Raw genomic sequence first — 22500 nt, forward strand, 5'->3', positions numbered from 1 at the left:
GATTCAGTTCGATTTGGTGAACTGAATGATTCGTTCACGAACCGGATATCACAAACTGCTTTGTTTTGAACTCTCTCACAACAGACACGGAAGAAAAGACAATGCTGAATAAAGTCGTAGTTTTTGCTATTTTTGGACCAAAATGTATTTTTGATGCTTCAGAATATTCTAACTGACCCTCTGATGTCACATGGACTACTTTGATGATGTTTTTCTTACCTTTCTGGACATGGACAGTAGACCGTACACACAGCTTCAATGGAGGGACTGAGAGCTCTCGGACTAAATCTAAAATATCTTAAACTGTGTTCAGAAGATAAACGGAGGTCTCACGGGTTTGGAACAACATGAGGGTGAGTTATTAATGACATAATTTAGATATTTGGGTGAACTAACCCTTTAATGATCATAATAAAGCAGAAGTGTCAGAAGAAGAGCTGCTTTGAGCTGGTGATGGGCACGAGACATCCTCACAGCAGCACACAGGAGAACCTGAGACCTTTCTGACAGCAGCACTGGGCTTACTTCATGTTTTGTTGAATTACAGGGAACCAGTGTCAATAAATGCTATTTTCAGACTGTAGAGTAAGCTTGGGTTCAGATAATGGCTTCACATTATATCTAATGTGGTCAATGTATGATTTTTACCCGAGTATGTACTAGAGGTCGATCGATACCGATATAGCATAGTATATAATCCTTCTATTCTTCTTCTATTCTATCAGTTTTCTTTTTATTAGAGATGTTCCGATACCCTTTTTCTCTTCCCGATACCGATTCCGATACCTGGGCTCAGGGTATCGGCCGATACCGAGTACTGATCCGATACCTGGGTGTGTATCTGTATATACAGCTGTATATACTACTAGCCCTGTGTTAATTGCTAGAATTATTTTATGGTGTGCTTCAGACTTATCCCTTAATAAAACGAACAAATACATGGTGAACTACTGTATTTATTACAGTATTTTTATTATCTGACATGAATTTGACAGTAATATTATTTATTTTCATAAGCGAAAAAATAACTTCAAATGCAGCCAAAAATCTAACACCGCAAACTAAAAAAGGTATTTTAGTTTTACAATATAACTATATAAAAAACTGCAACAAATAAGTCTACGCTTATATCGCTGGTATCATCACATTTTTAAATTTTCAGCAGCGACAGCAGTGCCAGTACTTGTGGCATCCCTAGTCGCCGTTTTACTGTCTGGTTGGTCCAGTCTGGAATACTGCTAAACAGTGGACATACTGCTAACCACTGATCTATAATATAGAAGTAGCTTCACTGTCTGTTGGCAGTTTAGAACGCGATGAGCGATCCAGTCATATATAGATCAGTGCTGCTAACACGTTTTCATTTCTTCTTCGCTGCTCTAAACAGGGGTTGCTTGTGGCAACACAGCACAACTTCCTGTGTTTTCAATGCATTCTGAGCAGCGAAGAAGAACCGTGCAGCGGTTAGGCAAAGCTAGCGGTCATAACTAGGTCGTTTAAGAAAATCGGATCGGTATATGGGTTCATGTACTCGCTGATGCCAGAATTTGTTGTGGTATCGGTGATATTTCCGATACTAGTATCGGAATTGGAACAACTCTACTTTATTTGTTTTATTAAAAAACATTGCTAGTACGTGTACTGCGTTAAGCTAACTGAGACTAGCTGTAGCACTTGTGTATCATTGCTCTTTTATTGAGTTTGTTTCCATTGTCTTCATTTGTAAGTAGCTTTGGATAAAAGCATCTGCTAAATGACTAAATGTAATGTAAATGTATATATAATGGACAATGGTTATGATAATTTTTTTCTATCTACTTTGAAGGCATCTTGAGTAAAACTGCTTCAATTTTAAGGAAGCACTTGCAGAAAGCTTGAAGCAGAAGTGGCGAGAGCCGTTTAACAGCATGCAGACGTCTGTGGCTTGGCTGGAGTTTCTGTCGGATGTGTTTGAACCCGCTCTGTGCAGCACAAGTGATTTGTGCCTCTAGAGGCCGCTCTCGCACTGTATTATGACAGCAGACCCTTCGCAGTTGCTCCAGCAACAGACACAACCCCGAAGACTATCCCCATGGATCTCTGCAGATAACCAGTAGTGCCAGCTAACAACTATCAGTGCTGATTAATCTAAACTACTTTGCACTTGTTTTGTTTGTACTGTTTAAGGGGTCATCAGATGCAAAAATTACTTTACATGTTGTTTTCACAGAAATGTGTGTTGGCAGTGTGTGTAGACAACCACCCTATAAAGATAAAAATCCAGTCAGTTTCCAATAATAATGATCATTTTCTCAGACCCAGCCAAGCTCATATTCCTGACCCAGGCCCCTCCCGCGACTCGTCACCCCACAGAAGAGAGGAGCGGGATCAGCAGAGCTCATTAGCTTTTAAAGAAACATGCACTTAAATGGCTTGCTGTGAAAAGAGCTGTTTTTGACAGAATAAAAGGGTGTTGTTTTACACTAACATTGAGAAACTTTAACCAAACTATGTTATAGACTTTTCATTAAGACCCTAAAGAATCATATCAACTTGTGGAACACGAGCATCCGATGCCCCCTTTAAAGTGTGTGAGTGATGTGTGTGTGGTCCCTCACCAGCGGCTCCAGGTGCGGCACACGCGCATGCAGACGCATAGCTGGCGCTGGCTGAGGTGCTGGAAGACGCGGAGCCAGACGTCCCGGGGCAGCACGTGTGAGGCTCCGCTGTCCAGCGGCAGGCAGTGGGGCTCAGGGCAGGCCGGCGGGGGGCGCACCAGGTGTCGCTCCATCTGCAGCGGGCGCGGCGGAGAGGGCACGGCCACAGCGCTCCTCTTCAGCAGCTGTGAGCGCGGCGGTGCCAGCGAGACGCTCCCCGGGTGAGAGCCGCCATTGGCTGCGCCGGATCCGGCCGCCGCTGTGCTCTTGTTCCAGGGTGCGCTCTGGCACTGCCGGCCTGCTCCACGGACCCTGCTCCCGCGGACGGCTTTCCCAGCGGCGTGCCGGTGATTGGAGACGCTGCTGGTGTTGGAGTTCTCCTTCTCCTGCAGCTCCCTGCCGCCCACTCTCGTGCGGCCGTTGCGTGCGTCTTGTCCGTTAGTGCGCTTGGACGAGGACAGGCCCTCGGGGCCCGCTAAGTGTCCATAGCTCGGCGGCTGCGTAGCCGAGAGTGGTGAGGACGGGGCCAGGGCTTTGTGAGCGCGGTCGCCCGAGCCTTCCTCATCATCGTCCGGCTCAGCCTCGGCGAGCGTCCTCCGCTGCCTCGTGCTGGTGTCTCCCCTGCGGCGCTGCGTCTGCTGCTCGTCCTCCTGCTCCTGCGCCGCCACGCTCTCGCCCTCGGACTCCTCGCTGGCACTGAAGCCCAGCTCGGCCAGACGCCGGCTCCGCTCACGCTCGCGCGTGCCGCTGCCGTACGCCGGAGAGGACGGCTCTGAGGCGCCCGCAGGGGACGGAGAGTCCGAGTCCGACTCAGAGTCAGTCTCTGAGCTGGAGGAGGATGAGGAGCTGGAGTCACGCACTCGCTCCAGGAGCTGGCACATGCGCTTGAAGCGCTCCAGTTTCTCACGGTGATGCGAGCGCTGGTCCTGGCTTGGCGTCAAGGCCTGCACTGAGCCGGAGCCGGAGCCGTGTCCGCCGCCCGACGAAGAGTTCGGCCCGTTCGCTTCAGAGGAGTCCGACGAGTTGGGTTTGGTTTTCTGCTGAAGACATTAAAGTAAGAGAGTTACTCTAGCGAGAAAAACTGACCACCGTGCATTTCATGTCAAGACTCAAGACTAAAGAGATCAGGTGTACCTTCTTCAGGTGTTTATCACGGGCTCCTTTGATCTGTTGGGGACAAACAGAAAAACACACAGTGTTCATACAGTAGTCTTGCCTGCTTCTTTCAATGGAAAGTAGCTAAAGTCTGCTCGATGATGAGATTCGTTAGTTGGCATATTCATTACGTCATTTGCACTCTGCGTAGTGTCAACCCTTTATGTTTGTCTCTCTCCTGCTCTCTTTGCTAATGCGCTGAATTTTAATCCAGCCAATTTCACAATAAAACAGTTTTCACTGATATATTTTCCTTTTACTGTTGTCAGACAATGAGATTAATATGAAATAGTGGCTCATACATAGCCTAGACTACACAACCAGCTCTCCAAACTGTTGATCCGCATTACATTTAAAATCGAGACAACCTCAGACAAAATCACGTACACATGAGATTTGTGATTTCACTATAATAACATGTAAAATGATCGTTCGGGTTAGAAGCAACGGGATATCTATTTAAAGTGAATGCTCTGCTCGTCTAACAAACCCCCAGGAGACGGTCTCAAATGTGTTTGCCTTGATCAATGTATTTTTAAACTCGAGCATTCACTGAATCATCATTAACCAATATGGACATATATCTTCAAATCAACTGAATCAACAGCCTATGATAAACTGAATTGCTGAAATAAATGTTAGTCAGCACATACATCATTGTTTGTTGTTCGTTATCACTGCATCGAACACGCTTCATGACAGATGGCAAAGTCACAATTTAAAAATTTAATACAACACTTATTAAGCATGTCTCTAAAATGTCCAAACTCATGCTAGAGGCCTTTGACACTGGTTTAACTGCTGTGACACACAACAGGCCTTAATGTTCAAATTAAACAAAACCACCTGTAATGAAGAACAAGAACATGGTCTTCTTTTTAATAATAATAATAATAACAACAACAATGGTTATGTAGGCTAATTATTCATTCATTATAGCAACTTGTTGACCATTTTCTTCATTCTTTCAAGCAGACATATTTATTTCTATAAATGAGTTTAGATGAATGCGAGATGACTCAGACAATAGCAACTCAGTTAGGCTGAACTCAAAATAACCGTTCTGGGTAACGCTTTAGAATAGGTAACACTTGTTAACTATTAACTACGACATTTCTCTCAATAAATTCTTAATTAGCTGCTTATTAATAGTTAGTAAGGTAGTTGTTAGGTGTAGGTATTGGGTAAGATTAGGGATGTACAATAAGGCCAAGTAGAATAAGGCATTAATATGTTCTTAATTAGCATTAATACATGGCTAATAATCTAGTAATATGCATGCTAATAAGCAACTAATTGGTGTTACCTATTCTAAAGTGTTACCCAGTTTTGTTTTCCACTCCAAATATTTATGAAGTAATAGGTAACACTTTAGTTTAAGGCTTCCTTGTTAGACATTACAAGTACTTACTATTATAATAACAATTAATTATGCATAATTACATGCAAGTAATCCTAAACCAAACCCAAATCCTAATCATAGAGTAAGTACACGTAGTTAATTAAATACTCAGTACTAGGGATGTCCCGATCAGGTTTTTTTGTCCTCGAGTCCGAGTCCGAGTCATTTGATTTTGAGTATCTGCCGATACCGAGTCCCGATCCGATACTTCTATAATACATAAAAAAAGAATAAAGAAGAGCGAAAAAACAGATCCAGGATCTTCAATAAATTACATTTTGAAATATATTCAAATATAAAACAGCTATTTTAAATAGGCTAGTAAAAATATTTCAAAATCTTACTGTTTTGCTGTACTTTGGATCAAATAAATACAGGCTTGGTGAATAGAAGGGACTTCTTAAGAAAAAAAAAAACCTTAACAAGCTTACTGTTCAAAAACTTTTGACTGGTAGTATAGGCAACTTTATTTTTTCTCTTTCTAGCTTTTAATTGGCTTAGAAATCTATAAATGCTGGACAATAACAAAGAATAATGATTTGTTTATATACTACAAACACTGTAATAATGCAGAATAGTTTCTATACTGTAATAAATGTCAATCAGCACTGCATTGTTCATATACTTTATTTATCACCTGCTGGAGATGACTTGAAGAACAATTTATTGTCGTGATCGTATATGAACGTCCTCGTGTTTGCATAAGTTTCTGTTTTCCTGTGCACACCACAGCATAGCTGGACGCTTTTGTCCATATTAGGAATATCCTGATATCAGCGCGAGAGCGTGCTCCGGCTTCGAGTATGAATGAAACACACACTGCATGAGAGTTTAGTGCTCTGTGATGTTCATCTCGCTGTATTCTGGGTCCGAATTAAATATCAGGTCATGCGCAAACTATCATGTCCCTTTGAGTTTGAATCTATATTTATTCACACCAGCTCTTGAAAACAAAGTGATGTCATGCCGCACGCGTTGCTGTTTCTGTGTGGAGTCAAAAGGGTCTAACTCTATGCCACCGCATAACAAAAGATGTGTTAAAAATTAATGAGAATATATATATGTCCGAGTCCTGATCGGGAGGTAATGTCCGATTCCGATCGAGTCTGAAACCACGCGATCGGGCCTGATTTCTGATCACGTGATCGGATCTGGACATCCCTACTCAGTACCTAAATGTATAATTACACTGTAATGAGGTCATCTTTAAATAAAGTGTAACCAAGTGTTATTTGAACTGTATCATTAACATGGCAGGGATTTTTGTAAGAATATAAAGAAAACTAATGTAAAGCATGAAAGGAATGAGTGGCTAGCAGTCACAGTCCTGTTGAACCGAGCAGCGTCACACATCCCTGATAACAGGTGAGCTGTTGAAGACTCAAGCTCACCTTCTTCTTGGCAGCGGTCTCCTGAGGAAGCTCCCTGTCCCTCCTGCGCTTGGCTCCGTCCGTCCGGGCCGTGTCCTCCAGAGGAAGGCTCTTCTTCTTACTGGGAGGAGGCTCATCCGTCAGCTTCCAGCGGCTCACCTCCCCATTGTCCAAGCGCCTCTTCCCTGAACCATCTCCTGGATCCTAAACGCCACACGGACGCCTACATTACTACTGCTATTATTACAGTGAAGCCCACGTTTCAGTAAATATGTTACATTTAGCCATAATGCACTTCCATATATTTGTTTAAAGGCACTTTTGCTGGAAAGATGGCATACGGTTACACATTACACATTCTTACTAGTGCTTCCATGAAAACTCATTTTTGCAATTCTGCACAGTAGGGCTGTAAAAAAAAGTGTTGAATTTAAAATAAAAATCCACATTTGAGCCCTAAAACATTGTGTTATAATGCTAGGTGTGTGTCAGACAGCTTTATCGGCTACACCAATGCTTTTGTTAGTCTATCCAGCTGAACACATAAGATGCAGCGCAGAAAGAGAGCACGTCGATGCAGAACACATCTTTACGACACTGACTAGAGGGACATCTATCAGCGTTACACCAACGTGTCTCACTGGTTCAGTTTTTCAAGATGCTGTTTTGTTTCTAGTTGTTTAAAAACATTATTTTAAACATTATGCCCTTTTGTCAAAGATTGTAGTGTTATTTTATTTCACTTTGAATCATCAGGTCATTAGGGCTGGGCGGTATATGGAGTTTGTACGGTATATCGATATTTTCTTTCCAAGTTATTTGATATGAGGCTATAGCGTTTATATCCATAAACAGTAGTTTAACACAAGCACATCTGAGGGTAGAGAGAATATAGTGGGAGGCCTTTATAAAGTGGTCCGACACAGTTTATAGTTTGGTTGGGCAGTAGTTTAAGCGGCTCAGCAGTCATACTCTGACACACACAGGCTACTCATGCTGTTAATGTGTCTGAGATGTGCGGTCTTCCTCATTTCACAGCTGTATTCTCCATCTGGAAGTGTTTTTCTGTCAGAAGTGCTCTGGGATTCTCCACTAAACTTGAGTGGATGAGCGCCAAGCAGACAGAGCTCCATTAATTATAATCACACAATCACAAATCGGCCCATGATGTTTAGCCCACATCGTCCAGTGCTAACGGTCATCAGTAGTTAGCTCGATGCGCTCTTCTGGACAGAAGACAAACGCTTCTTTCCCCTCTAGCTGAAATTAGGCCTTTTACATTTGAACAGAATTCAAATATTGATCATATTTATGTACAAACTTCTAATTGGGTTTTCCAGCCGTTCTGACAGCCCTACTGCACAGTAAACCTTACGATTAAAATAAAACCTGTCCAACATGAGACCATGATCCCGGTCACAGAATGTGGAGACACGGTGGTCTGCAGAGACTCACCTTGCTGGTCTTTCCCTCCTTGTGGCACTTTGGACATTCCCAGCAGTTTGGGATCTCATCATTGATGATGCCTTCAGAGCTGGCCATCTGAGGAGAGAGCGTGAGCAGTGTTAGCAGCAGTGCTTCAGATGCTTCAGCTCAGTGTGTGTTACTAACCTTCAGACAGCTGGGGTGGATGATCTCGTTACAGATGGTGCACTCCATGAGCGACAGGCTGAACTTCTCCTCCTCCGACTCCACCGTGTCCTCCTTCCCTGCTTCACCACACGCCAAACACACGGCTGTGTGCGGCAACACGGGCTGAGGAGACACACACACACACACTCACTTCACTCTCAGGGGCTCAAACACATCCACAAAGAGCGGGGAACTGTGACATCACGTCCTCGTTCTAGCGCTTCAATGAGGCTTTGGTTAAATCCCCAGAATAAGGTCTGCAGTTCACACAAGCTCAAGATACTTTCATGTTTTATTCTACAACATGAAACACCAGTTACACCCCACGCAGGATGTTTTACACGGTTAAACCGTTGTGAAACCGTTACCATTGTTCAGTGTAAACACTATTTTAACCAGCTTAATCACGGTGAAAGTGAAAGTTTAGCGACGCTGAATGTTTACGGCCACATGAAGCTGTTAGAAGGCATATGAGGATTTCCTAGAAGCAAGGATAAATTTACATTTTGTGTACCTACCCTGACAAAGCTGAAATCTAGAATAAGTTTAATCTTACCATACCCAAAAACTTGTTTGTTATTTAATTGATTAAATGCAATTAAATTTTATTGAATAGTACAATGAGACACATTAATTAAAATATTCCTATTAATCAAGTCTAGTGCATTTATAGCCTAAGTTTAGCTTTTAATATCTGGTGCTTTTATTTAGGTTTCAAACTTTATCAAAGTTATATTCTTTTGTGAAGAGGATCTTGATGGAGTGTCATGAACTATAACTGATATCATAGATCCCCAGCTCTGTTATACTCCGGTCTTTAGAGTCACATAATCTTCAGAAATCATTCTGATTTACTGCTCAGAAACAGTTCTGATTATTATCAATGTTGAAGAGTTCAAGATCAGCATTTATCTCAAATAAAAGACTTCTGTAACATTACACACTCTTCAAAAGCTCGGAGTGAGTATCATTTCTGGGGGCAGGGAATAAATGACAAATGTACACTACTTTTTAGCAATGATGCTTAAAAGGAACACTCCCATAGTTTTGAGAATAGGCTTATTTCTATCTCCCCTAGAGTTAAACAGTTGGGTTTTACTGTTTTAATCCATTCAGCTGATCTCTGGGTCTGACCGTAGCACTTTTAGCTTAGCTTAAGATAGAATCAGATTAGACCGTTAGCATTTGGCTCAAAACTGATGAAAGAGTTTCTGTGTTTTTCCTATTTTAGTTACATCATGTACTAAGAGCAACGAGAAATGCAAAGGTGTGATTTTCTAGGCTGATATGGCTAGGAGCTATACTCAAGGAGTTTGAGCCATGGGTAAAACTCAACTGTTTAATTCGTGGAGTGCTCCTTTAAATCAGGGGTGTCAAACGGTTGAGTTAAGCCCTGCTCCAACACACAAACATCCAGCTTTCACAGAAGCCTGAAGAACTTGATGAGCTGGAGCAGGTGAAGCTAAACTCTGCACCAGTCCGGCTTTCAATTGATCACAAGCCATGACACATATAAAAGATTTCTATTTCAGATAAATGCTCTTCTTCAGAGCTTTATACCCATCAAAGAAACCTGAAAAAACTCTACACAACTGTGTCCAACACTGATAATAATCAGAAATTTTTCTGAGCAGTAAATCATCATATTTTCATGATTTCTGAAGATCATGTGACACTGAAGACTGGAGGAATGATGCTGAAAATACAGCGGAGCATCACAGAAATACATTACACTTTAACAGAGATTCACACAGAAAACAGATATAGTAAAAATATTTCACAATATTCCTGTTTTGGATGAAATGTAAGCAGTCTTGGTGAGCAGAAGAGACTGGTTTGGGCAGGGTCTGGACTCACCGCAGTGCACTGGCGGAGCAGACAGGACTGCTTCATCCGGCCCGGCCCGCCGAACTTCTTCATGTCCTTGCAGAAGTGACACTCTCCACACTCGGTCCGCATGCAGGCCTGACAGCGCCGGCACCGTGTCCTCCGCCGCCGCGCACCCCCCAGAGCCTTACTGCCAGACATCCCCTCCGCATTCAGCTGAGGAGCACACACACACACAGAGACAGAGACACACACAGAGACAGAGACACACATGGAGACAGAGACACAGAGACACACACGGAGACAGAGACACACACACAGAGACAGAGACACACACACACACGGAGACAGAGACACACACACAGAGACAGAGACACACACACAGAGACAGAGACACACACACAGAGACAGAGACACACACACAGAGACAGAGACACACACACACAGAGACAGAGACACACACACACACAGAGACAGAGACACACACACACACAGAGACAGAGACACACACACACAGAGACAGAGACACACACACAGAGACAGAGACACACACACACAGAGACAGAGACACACACACACACAGAGACAGAGACACACACACACAGAGACAGAGACACACACACACAGAGACAGAGACACACACACATGGAGACAGAGACACACACACACACACGGAGACACAGACACACGGAGACAGAGACACACACAGAGAGAGACACACACACACACAAACACGGAGACAGAGACACACACACACACGAAGACAGAGACACATGGAGACAGAGACACACACACACACGGAGACAGAGACACACACACACGGAGACAGAGACACACACACACGGAGACACAGACACACAGAGACAGAGACACACACAGACAGAGACACACACACACACACGGAGACAGAGACACACACACACACGGAGACAGAGACACACACACACACGGAGACAGAGACACACACACACATGGAGACAGAGACACACACACACACACACGGAGACAGAGACACAGACACACACACACACACACACGGAGACAGAGACACACGGAGAGAGAGACACACACACACAGACAGAGACACACACACACATGGAGACAGAGACACAGAGACAGAGACACACACACACACGGAGATAGAGACACGGAGACAGAGACAGAGACACACACACACAGAGACACACACATATGAAGACAGACACACACACATACACACACACACACACACACACGGAGACAGAGACACATAAAATATTGAGATATCTTTTTGTCAATATCGCACACCCCTAGCTGCCAGCCGTTCTGAGCAATTGGCTGAATGTAAACTTTAACGCCACATATACCATCCTAACCCTTGCCAAAGAAGAGCTAAACCATTCCTTCCTTTGATTTTCTCTCTTCTTCAGCCCTTTTCTTTTCTCGTGGTAGTTAGCGGAAAGCAATGACTGAGTGATTGACAGCTAATATTAACCAATCTCTGCGTTAAAATCTGTCAATATATTATTTGTAGTTGTGATGCTCCTTACTTTTTGCTGGTGCTCCTAACTTTTTGACTTTGGGAGCACCAATGCTACCAAAAGTTAATTTTGAGCCCAATAGTCCAGCCTGGACAGAACACGAGCTTTAATTTTCATTTTATTTGTGACAGCTGTAATGGATTTAGTTTAACTGTTCTGCAGCACTTGTGTCCCTGTAGGTTCTACAAGCAGAAACTGAGGATAGTGCATGTATCATGTCATCGATAGGAGACAAAAAACTGGAATTTCTCTGGATTTACAAATCCTTGGAGACTTTTGGGATAACAAATATAAAACTGCATGAAATATACTACACTGTAGTGCAGTGATCCTCAAATCTGGATCATGAGATCCACTTTCCTGCAGAGTTTAGCTCCAACCCTAATCAAACACACCTAGCTGTGATTTTAGAATTATCCTGAAGACACTGATAAGCATGCTCAGGTGTGTTTGATTAGGGTTAGAACTAAACTGCAGGAAAGTGGATCTCACGAGCCAGATTTAAGATTCACTGCTGTAGTGGTAAAGATGTTTTTGGCTGAAAATCGTACATATTGTGCCTTTAATAATATAATTGCATGCAAGTTTCATCATCATGTGAACTAAACCAGTTAATTGAATCAAACTGTCTGAAATAACCAGCTCAAAGAAAATAATTAGACTTCCCTGAGGCTCTGGATTACAGCTAATAATGCTGTAAATAATGTTCAGTTTCTTGCACAGACTGATTGTTTTGCTTCATAAGACCTCTATATATCATCAGGAGCAACAGAGATTCATTATGTGTTTCCTGATATGCTTTTTTCATTTTCAAAAATGGGCAGCTGTTGACTTGAATTTATGAATCACCAAGAAGCACGGGTTCAGCTAAAAATCTTCTTCACTGACTTCACTACTGAAGAACAAATAGGATCTAGACCAGGGCTCTAGACTAACTTTCTGCTCTGGTTGTACTGGTGCACTTAACTTTTTTTCTTAGGTTCACCAGCACAAAAGTTAGGTGCACCCAAATTTTCAACTGCATTGCATTTAACACCACAGTTTTACAAGTTCACTTTTTTTTCCCTTCAAATCACTGTCCATATAGACGACTTGTAGCCTAAATTATTAACGAAGAATACAGATCTACACAGGTATTCAAGGGCAGGCTCTAAGATAGTTTAGATCCTACCTGTCTGATCGCTACCATTTTGTTTATTTAAATGGGGAGTCATCTCATTTATCATCAGTAAAATATGGAGTGCCACAAGGATCCGTCCTAGGTCCCCTTCTATTTTCAATATACATGTTGCCCCTTGGTAATATTATTAGAAAATACGGAATTAGCTTCCACTGTTATGCTGATGATACTCAGCTATATATTTCAACGAGACCAGATGAAACTTCCCAATTATCTAAGCTAACAGAGTGTGTTAAAAATGTAAAAGATTGGATGACAAATAATTTTCTCCAATTAAATTCGGATAAGACAGAGATATTAATTATTGGACCTAAAAAAAAGAACACATGATCTTGTTGCAACTAGACGGATGTACTGTTACTTCCTCTACAGTCAAAAATTTATATTAGACAGCAACTTGTCTGTTGAAAATCATATTTCCCATGTTACAAAAACTGCATTCTTCCATCTTAGAAACATTGCCAAGTTACGAAACATGTTATCTGTTTCTGATGCAGAAAAGCTAGTTCATGCATTCATGACCTCTAGACTGGACTATTGTAATGCACTTCTAGGTGGTTGTCCTGCTTCGTCAATAAACAAGCTACAGGTCGTCCAAAATGCAGCAGCTAGAGTCCTTACCAGGTCAAGAAAATATGATCATATTACCCCAATTTTACAGTCTCTGCACTGGCTACCTATTAAGTTCCGTATCAGTTACAAATTATCATTACTTACCTATAAGGCCCTAAATGGTTTAGCTCCTGCGTACCTAACTAGCCTTCTACCACGCTACAACCCATCACGCTCCCTAAGGTCACAAAACGCTGGACTTTTGGTAGTTCCTAGGATAGCAAAGACCACTAAAGGAGGTAGAGCTTTTTCACATTTGGCTCCCAAACTCTGGAATAGCCTTCCTGATAATGTTCAGGGTTCAGACACACTCTCTCGGTTTAAATCTAGATTAAAAACGCATCTCTTTCGCCAAGCATTCGAATAATGTATCTCTTAAATTGTGAGTGTAGTTGTATCTGATCAAATGTGCATTCTTATTCATTAGCTTGGGTTAAACTAATTAATTTTACTCTGTTGGATCAGCAGCTATGCTAATGATGTCTCTATTTGTTTCTATGTTTTGTAACTAGGATTTACACAATCGTTCATCGTCTGGCTGACTATGTCTTGTATTCATTTTTCTGAAAAATCCTGTCATACGTGCACAAACTGACAGTCACCACTTATAAGCTATTACTAAATATTATAGAAATTTAATTTTCTGTAAAGTTGCTTTGTAACGATTTGTATTGTAAAAAGAGCTATACAAATAAATAAGCGTTTATCAAAAAACTTGAATTGAATTAACTAACAATTTGGTCAACATAAAGTTCTTTATTTGAAGCACAATTCTACAAGAAAGGTGACTTACTGAAAAAGTGTTGGTGCTTAAAGTGTTTCATTGAGCTGAAAATTTTACTTAACATCTCAAGATAAATTAAAATAAAAAGAAAATCTAAATGAAGTGTTTTAAGCTCTGGAAACTGAACATCACATGATCCTCAGATGACCAGCTCTTGATCTCTGGCCTTGGCTAAACCAGCTGGACTCTCTCGAGCAGCAGAATCTTCCAGACTTGACTCCTCTGCACTGATTCTGGTCAGATCTTCACTGTGTCTGAATGAAGGATGCTCTAGTGTCTGATCTGAGCAGATGAACACTCCCTAAACAGCTTATACTACTGTTTCAGCTATTAAAATAGCTCTGTTTGGTATGTAATAGCAAAGTGATTATATTTCGTTTCAATTTTTTTTATTAAGTTAATTTAGAAAAACGTTTGGAGCATTTTTTGTTCGTTAAATATAAGTTTTAGATTTTTTTTTTTTAAAGTAACAATGGCCAGCGGCAGACAGTGAGCCTATGTTTGATCAGTTTAGCCTTCTGAAATCATCATGACTCGCCTAAAATAAAATCTATAGATATAAAACAGTTCAAGCATATAACAATGTGTGCTATATCCAATAGTTTGTCCGGAGACGCTTCAGGACATGGAGACGCCAGCATGATCACTTGAGTTTTGTTCAGTGGTTACGCTGTCATTTTAGCTCATAAAGGTGAGAGTAATACATCATCCGGAACTGCGAAGGGTCTTTTATTTGCGTGCACTCACAATATCAACAAAACGTTGTGCTTTTATAAAGTAAAGAAAATAAACTATGCGCTTTCTGTCTTTAACAGGAGTATTCAGTGAGAACACAAGGAGACTTTCAGGGTCACCCGGTCTAGGATGTCCTGACAGGGAGTAAATGCTCTTTGTTGGTGAACGATCCCTTTAATCACACGACACACTTGATAACAACAGCTCACACATCCTTAAAACAACGATCACCATATTATCAGAGCGCATACATCACACACCTCTATATATTTTAAAATGACATGGATCATAATTTGAGGTGTTGGTCATTTGATCCTCCACAAAGTAATTTCATCCATAAGTCGATTGAAATCCAGCCATTATTCTTTTAACAAGTGTGCGAGCCAAAGACAGCTACAGTAAGGAACTAATAGCTCTGTGTGGTGTTGGATAACGGGAGTCAACAACAAAATCCTCCTCTGGCTGTGTACAGTCAATAACTGGGCTGTGAGATTCATCTGAGGGTCTTCAGTGTGTGTGAGACCCATCACATGAACACTGACAGTTCACACACACACGCACCATGAAAACAGATCATGCTGCACTGAAGTATTTCTTTTAGTGGTTTAAGAAGAAAGCAACATAAATGCGATCAATAGAAAGAACTTTTGGTATGATTGTGGAAGTATTGTGAATATGTTTACAGATAATGACAGTGAGCTCCCATGAGTTACCCAGACAGGTAGATATGTGAGGGTTTTGATGGATTTGAGAGAGACGTGTCTGCTAAAGGCCAGGACAGAACTGTCAGAATCACTGAACATGACACTTTCACTATCACTGACACAGACAAACATTTCACTGACATCCCTGTGATAGCTCTTCATATTGCTGTTATTTAAGTCATTATTGCGTTGGTTTTATAACATAAACTCTACTATCTACAGTGTTTTGGTGCTAATTCTGGCTAGATACCATGTTATTTCCTTTAATTACAGCATCATATAGTGTCAGGTGAAATATGGGCCTAACATGAACCCCAGGAAGATGGTCTGAGAAGCACCGGAAACACGGGAGGGTTCGAGAGAGGACATACCTGGACCTGGACTAAAGCTGGAGAGGTTTAGCACGAGCAGCACACTTCACTGCGAGCACAGCTAACACGAGCAGCTAGCTAGCCCCTCAGCTCCACATGATCTACTGCTGCCTAACGTTACACGGAAACCACCACAGACCACAGCAGTCCGTGAGGAGCCTGGGCTGGCGTTTACCTCTCATACAGCCACACACACGGCGAGAACCCCGGGACCGAGCCGAGCCGAGCCCGAGCTAGCATGGGTTAGCAGGTCCACTCAGCGGCGCTGCTAGCACTCACTCCCTCCCTCACTCCCTCACTCACACTGATCCAGGAAGACTGGTTCTGTCTCAATCAGACACACGACCGAACACGAGCTGAGCACACAGACACTCACCTGCTCGCGTGGAGACGCATTCTCCTAGATCGAGCATTAGATTGATGTTTCCTGCGAGAGAGAGAGAGAGAGAGAGAGGGGGAGAGAGATCGCTTCCTTGTTTCTCCGCTCGACTGTCCTGCTCCTATCAGCCTCCTTTCTCAGGTTCACCCGAGCGACTCTCTTAAACCACCACCATCTTCATCATCATCACATCCACGAGGGACGAGGAGTCCAGCTTCTGCTCGGTTTCTCCTCGAGATCACTCTTCCCGTCTGGAAAACCCTCGTCTGTGACCCAGAGGGTCGATATTCCAGGAGCGTGTGATTCCAAACACTCGGCTGAACTGGAAGAGAGAAGCGCATCCGCGGATAAACGTGTCTTTTGTTCGCTCTCTCTATTGTGCGCCTCTGCTGTAGTGTGGATCAGCGCGAGCAGATCAGCGCGAGCACATCACAGCACACTGCGCTCGTGCCCCCGACAAACACTCACATACATACATATATACTTCTGGTAAATACAAAATATGGAATGTAAAAAAATAAAAATAAAATAAATACCAAAGCTCCTCCCGGTCTACTCGTCACAGCCGAAAGGCATCATGGGAAATGTGGTCCATTTTTTTTTTACTTTAAATAAATATTTTATACATTAAATATATTTATAAATAATATTAAAACAAGATTATAAGTGTGTATATATTTAAATATTTTTAAAATAAAAAAACTATATAATAAATATATACAGAACACACACATATATTATGTAAACAAAAACTTTTATTTTGGATGCGATTAATCGTTTGACAGCACTCGTGCTTTCAAATCAACACAGACAGCAGCAAAAGCAATAATAATCATAATAATAACAACAACAGTAAGCAAGGTAAGGAAGCAGAGTTTTGAGTAAGTGTGAGCGGAGTCAGATGACTAGCATTGGCAGCTAACACACAAACACACACACACACAGCTGCTCCTCCACGGCTGCTGTTAAACACATCCCTCATCCGCACCGTCTCTGTAAACACAGCAGTGCCGTCGGATCCGGCCAGACGGGCTCAGGCGTGTGTTAGTGCAGAACAGAGCGAAGATGATCAAGCTTTTCTCGCTGAAGCAGCAGAAGAAGGACGAGGAGTCCGCGGGAGGAGCGCGAGCCGGAGCCGGCGGGAAGAAGGCGAGCGCGGCCCAGCTGCGGATACAGAAGGGTACGAGCCTGTATTCATCTCTCTCTCACACACACACACACACACACACACACACACACACACACACACACACAGTGCAGCTCGCTCGGGCTCTCAGGACACACCGTTTACAGACATGTTCTCGTAACGATGAGGAATGAAGTAGGACAGCGAAACTAGCATTAGCCGCCGAGCTAGCTAACATATTTGAGCGCACTCTTTAGTTAGTCTGCGCTGTTTTATTGTTTTTATATACTCGACGTTTGGAGACTTCAGAGCAGTCGCAGGGAGTGAAGCTCCTGTCTAAAGTCACACATCACGGGAGAAACGCTCGTTTTCTGTCAGAGCAAACTAACGAGCTTCATTCTCACTCATAACATTGAGGCCTAGACTATCAGATCTCAACCCATCTGTGTGCGGAGTCACGCCCGCACAGATGTGTTCGGAGTCACGCCTGGACAGATGTGTTCGTAGTCACGCCCGCACAGATGTGTTCGTAGTCACGCCCGCACAGATGTGTTCGTAGTCACGCCCGCACAGATGTGTTCGGAGTCACGCCCGCACAGATGTGTTCGGAGTCACGCCCGGACAGATGTGTTCGGAGTCACGCCCGGACAGATGTGTTCGGAGTCACGCCCGCACAGATGTGTTCGGAGTCACGCCCGCACAGATGTGTTCGGAGTCACGCCCGCACAGATGTGTTCGTAGTCACGCCCGCACAGATGTGTTCGGAGTCACGCCCTGACAGATGTGTTCGTAGTCACGCCCGCACAGATGTGTTCGTAGTCACGCCCGCACAGATGTGTTCGGAGTCACGCCCGCACAGATGTGTTCGGAGTCACGCCCTGACAGATGTGTTCGGAGTCACGCCCTGACAGATGTGTTCGGAGTCACGCCCGCACAGATGTGTTCGGAGTAGCGCCCGCACAGATGTGTTCGGAGTCACGCCCGCACAGATGTGTTCGGAGTCACGCCCGCACAGATGTGTCCGGAGTCACGCCCGCACAGATGTGTCCGTGGTCACGCCCGCACAGATGTGTCCGTGGTCACACCCGCACAGATGTGTCCGTGGTCACACCCGCACAGATGTGTCCGTGGTCACTCCCGCACAGATGTGTCCGTAGTCACGCCCGCACAGATGTGTTCGTAGTCACGCCCGCACAGATGTGTTCGGAGTCACGCCCTGACAGATGTGTTCGGAGTCACACCCTGACAGATGTGTTCGGAGTCACGCCCGCACAGATGTGTTCGGAGTCACGCCCGCACAGATGTGTTCGGAGTAGCGCCCGCACAGATGTGTTCGGAGTCACGCCCGCACAGATGTGTTCGGAGTCACGCCCGCACCGATGTGTCCGGAGTCACGCCCGCACAGATGTGTCCGGAGTCACGCCCGCACAGAGGTGTCCATAGTCACGCCCGCACAGATGTGTCCGGAGTCACGCCCGCACAGATGTGTCCGGAGTCACGCCCTGACAGATGTGTTCGGAGTCACGCCCTGACAGATGTGTTCGGAGTCACGCCTGCACAGATGTGTTCGGAGTCACGCCCGCACAGATGTGTTCGGAGTAGCGCCCGCACAGATGTGTTCGGAGTCACGCCCGCACAGATGTGTTCGGAGTCACGCCCGCACAGATGTGTCCGGAGTCACGCCCGCACAGATGTGTCCGGAGTCACGCCCGCACAGATGTGTCCGTGGTCACGCCCGCACAGATGTGTCCGTGGTCACACCCGCACAGATGTGTCCGTGGTCACACCCGCACAGATGTGTCCGTGGTCACTCCCGCACAGATGTGTCCGGAGTCACGCCCGCACAGATGTGTCCGTAGTCACGCCCGCACAGATGTGTCCGTAGTCACGCCCGCACAGATGTGTCCGTAGTCACGCCCGCACAGATGTGTCCGTAGTCACGCCCTGACAGATGTGTTCGTAGTCACGCCCTGACAGATGTGTTCGGAGTCACGCCCGCACCGATGTGTCCGGAGTCACGCCCGCACAGATGTGTCCGGAGTCACGCCCGCACAGATGTGTCCATAGTCACGCCCGCACAGATGTGTCCGGAGTCACGCCCGCACAGATGTGTTCGGAGTCACGCCCGCACAGATGTGTCCGGAGTCACGCCCGCACAGATGTGTCCGGAGTCACGCCCGCACAGATGTGTCCATAGTCACGCCCGCACAGATGTGTCCGGAGTCACGCCCGCACAGATGTGTTCGGAGTCACACCCTGACAGATGTGTCCGGAGTCACGCCCGCACAGATGTGTCCGGAGTCACGCCCGCACAGATGTGTCCGGAGTCACGCCCGCACAGATGTGTTCGTGGTCACACCCGCACAGATGTGTTCGTGGTCACACCCGCACAGATGTGTTCGTGGTCACTCCCGCACCGATGTGTCCGGAGTCACGCCCGCACAGATGTGTCCGGAGTTACGCCCGCACAGATGTGTCCGTAGTCACGCCCGCACAGATGTGTCCGGAGTCACGCCCGCACAGATGTGTTCGGAGTCACACCCTGACAGATGTGTTCGGAGTCACGCCCGCACAGATGTGTTCGGAGTCACGCCCGCACAGATGTGTTCGGAGTCACGCCCGCACAGATGTGTTCGGAGTCACACCCGCACAGATGTGTTCGGAGTCACACCCTGACAGATGTGTCCGGAGTCACGTCCGCACAGATGTGTTTGTGGTCACACCCGCACAGATGTGTTCGGAGTCACGCCCGCACAGATGTGTCCATAGTCACGTCCGCACAGATGTGTTCGTGGTCACACCCGCACCGATGTGTCCGGAGTCACGCCCGCACAGATGTGTCCGGAGTCACGCCCGCACAGATGTGTCCGGAGTCACGCCCGGACAGATGTGTTCGTAGTCACGCCCTGACAGATGTGTTCGGAGTCACGCCCGCACCGATGTGTCCGGAGTCACGCCCGCACAGATGTGTCCGGAGTCACGCCCGCACAGATGTGTCCGTAGTCACGCCCGCACAGATGTGTTCGGAGTCACGCCCGCACAGATGTGTTCGGAGTCACGCCCGCACAGATGTGTTCGGAGTCACACCCGCACAGATGTGTCCGGAGTCACGCCCGCACAGATGTGTTCGTGGTCACACCCGCACAGATGTGTTCGGAGTCACGCCCGCACAGATGTGTCCATAGTCACGTCCGCACAGATGTGTTCGTGGTCACACCCGCACAGATGTGTTCGTGGTCACACCCGCACAGATGTGTTCGTGGTCACTCCCGCACAGATGTGTTCGGAGTCACGCCCGCACAGATGTGTTCGGAGTCACGCCCGCACAGATGTGTTCGTAGTCACGCCCGGACAGATGTGTCCGGAGTCACGCCCGCACAGATGTGTTCGGAGTCACGCCTGGACAGATGTGTTTGGAGTCACGCCCGCACAGATGTGTTCGGAGTCACGCCTGGACAGATGTGTTTGGAGTCACGCCCGCACAGATGTGTCCGGAGTCACGCCCGGACAGATGTGTCCGGAGTCACGCCCGCACAGATGTGTTCGGAGTCACGCCTGGACAGATGTGTTTGGAGTCACGCACCGCACAGATGTGTTCGTAGTCACGCCCGCACAGATGTGCTGTAGCACGCCCGCACAGATGTGTCCGGAGTCACGCCCGCACAGATGTGTTCGGAGTCACGCCCGCACAGATGTGTTCGGAGTCACGCCCGCACAGATGTGTTCGGAGTCACGCCCGCACAGATGTGTTCGGAGTCACGCCCGCACAGATGTGTTCGGAGTCACGCCCGCGTAGATGTGTTCGGAGTCACGCCCGCACAGATGTGTTCGTAGTCCCGCCCGCACAGATGTGTCCGGAGTCACGCCCGCACAGATGTGTTCGGAGTCCCGCCCGCACAGATGTGTTCGGAGTCACGCCCTGACAGATGTGACTGACACACCGGGCGTGACTCCGAACACATTTGTGCGGGCGTGACTCCGAACACATCTAGTGTTAGAGATCTTTACCCACACACACACACACACATACACAAACACACACACACACACACACACACACACACATATTTTAACATATCTCGTCTTGTAAAAAGTGACAAATTGTGAATTTGAAAGTGAAAGCCCAGCTTGTTAACCACTGTTGTTTCCAGTAGCTAACTATGAACTATGATAACACATGCATTGATTAATCTCATGTTGTTGCGCAAAAAAATAATAAAACATGTGCCCGTGCAGCCAACTGAGAAAGTTAGTTGGAAAATTTTCAGGAAAAATCCTGAAGATGTAAAATTTTTAGTTGCTATTTGCAATATTGCATTTGTAGTTCTGTATTAGTAGCAAGCATTACAGTCGCCAGATGTCAAGACTTGAATTCCCTCAATCAGAGTCCTTTCTTAATTCAGGACATTTAATAATGGTGTGACTGTCAGAACACAAAGGCTGTGATTTAATGAACCATGTGCACTGCACATTTGACAGTATTTAGGGTGTGCAGCCACTATGAGTGAGCAAGACTCTCACACCACTGTCCTTTAATGAAACACTTACACAGTTTTATCAGGAAAGATAGTTTCTTGACTCATGCAGCGCTACTGTAGTCAAAGTAGCACTTATTTAGCATTCTGAATGTGAATTATTGATCAGTTGGTCCAGATGGTCATTAATTCATGTTGTTTAAAGGTGCTGTAAGTACATTTGTGACTGTACTAAAGCATAAAACCACCATAACACACGTGCAGATATCAAGGAGACATTGTAGGTTCACATGTTTTCTGAAAAACAACAGTGCATCATTACTCTGCTGAGAAATGTGTGTTGAGTGCTGAAGCTCTGTTTGTGTTGTGGTCGGTGACTCCGCCCACTGACACTTCACCCAATAGTGTCTCAGGGTTGCCAGTTGGTGGAAAACACTGCATTAAATCCTCAGCATCCATCGGAAACAACGCTTGATATTCTCCATTTGAACTGCAGTACTCACTTCAACCACAGCATAACTGTCAGATTCACTCTTATATAAACATGCATGCTAACACTTCCTCTCTATCACGATCATGTCCATCCACTAAA

At 45.2% G+C, this 22500-nt stretch overlaps 2 protein-coding genes and 1 long non-coding RNA gene across 4 annotated transcripts in view; 2 read left to right on the forward strand and 1 right to left on the reverse strand.

Moving 5' to 3' along the window:
- Positions 1 to 16817, reverse strand: part of zgc:158376 (uncharacterized protein LOC100101643 homolog) — a 35956-nt gene extending 19139 nt beyond the window's left edge. Inside the window, exons 1-7 of one of the 2 annotated variants that reach the window (XM_059556948.1) lie at positions 16305 to 16817; positions 10053 to 10238; positions 8175 to 8318; positions 8019 to 8105; positions 6585 to 6767; positions 3771 to 3803; positions 2598 to 3673 (exon numbers count right to left, since the gene is read on the reverse strand). In XM_059556948.1, coding sequence (XP_059412931.1) covers positions 2598 to 3673; positions 3771 to 3803; positions 6585 to 6767; positions 8019 to 8105; positions 8175 to 8318; positions 10053 to 10223 — 1694 coding nt within the window. In that variant the 5' untranslated portion in view covers positions 10224 to 10238; positions 16305 to 16817. Of the gene's footprint in view, positions 1 to 2597; positions 3677 to 3770; positions 3804 to 6584; positions 6768 to 8018; positions 8106 to 8174; positions 8319 to 10052; positions 10239 to 16304 lie in introns of both variants that reach the window. The other variant, XM_059556947.1, reaches the window with a different exon arrangement.
- Positions 16818 to 17092: 275 nt separating this feature from the next.
- Positions 17093 to 22500, forward strand: part of ube2m (ubiquitin conjugating enzyme E2 M) — a 15487-nt gene continuing 10079 nt past the window's right edge. The window contains exon 1 of the mRNA XM_059555387.1: positions 17093 to 17487. Within this exon, the coding sequence (XP_059411370.1) occupies positions 17373 to 17487 (115 nt within the window). The 5' untranslated portion in view covers positions 17093 to 17372. The remainder of the gene's footprint in view (positions 17488 to 22500) is intronic.
- Positions 17844 to 20326, forward strand: LOC132144820 (uncharacterized). The gene is made up of 3 exons (XR_009434415.1): positions 17844 to 17930; positions 18033 to 18086; positions 20295 to 20326. It is a non-coding gene; the product is annotated as an uncharacterized LOC132144820 (long non-coding RNA).

Source organism: Carassius carassius, chromosome 8, assembly GCF_963082965.1.
Source record: "Carassius carassius chromosome 8, fCarCar2.1, whole genome shotgun sequence".
NCBI lineage: Eukaryota > Metazoa > Chordata > Actinopteri > Cypriniformes > Cyprinidae > Carassius > Carassius carassius.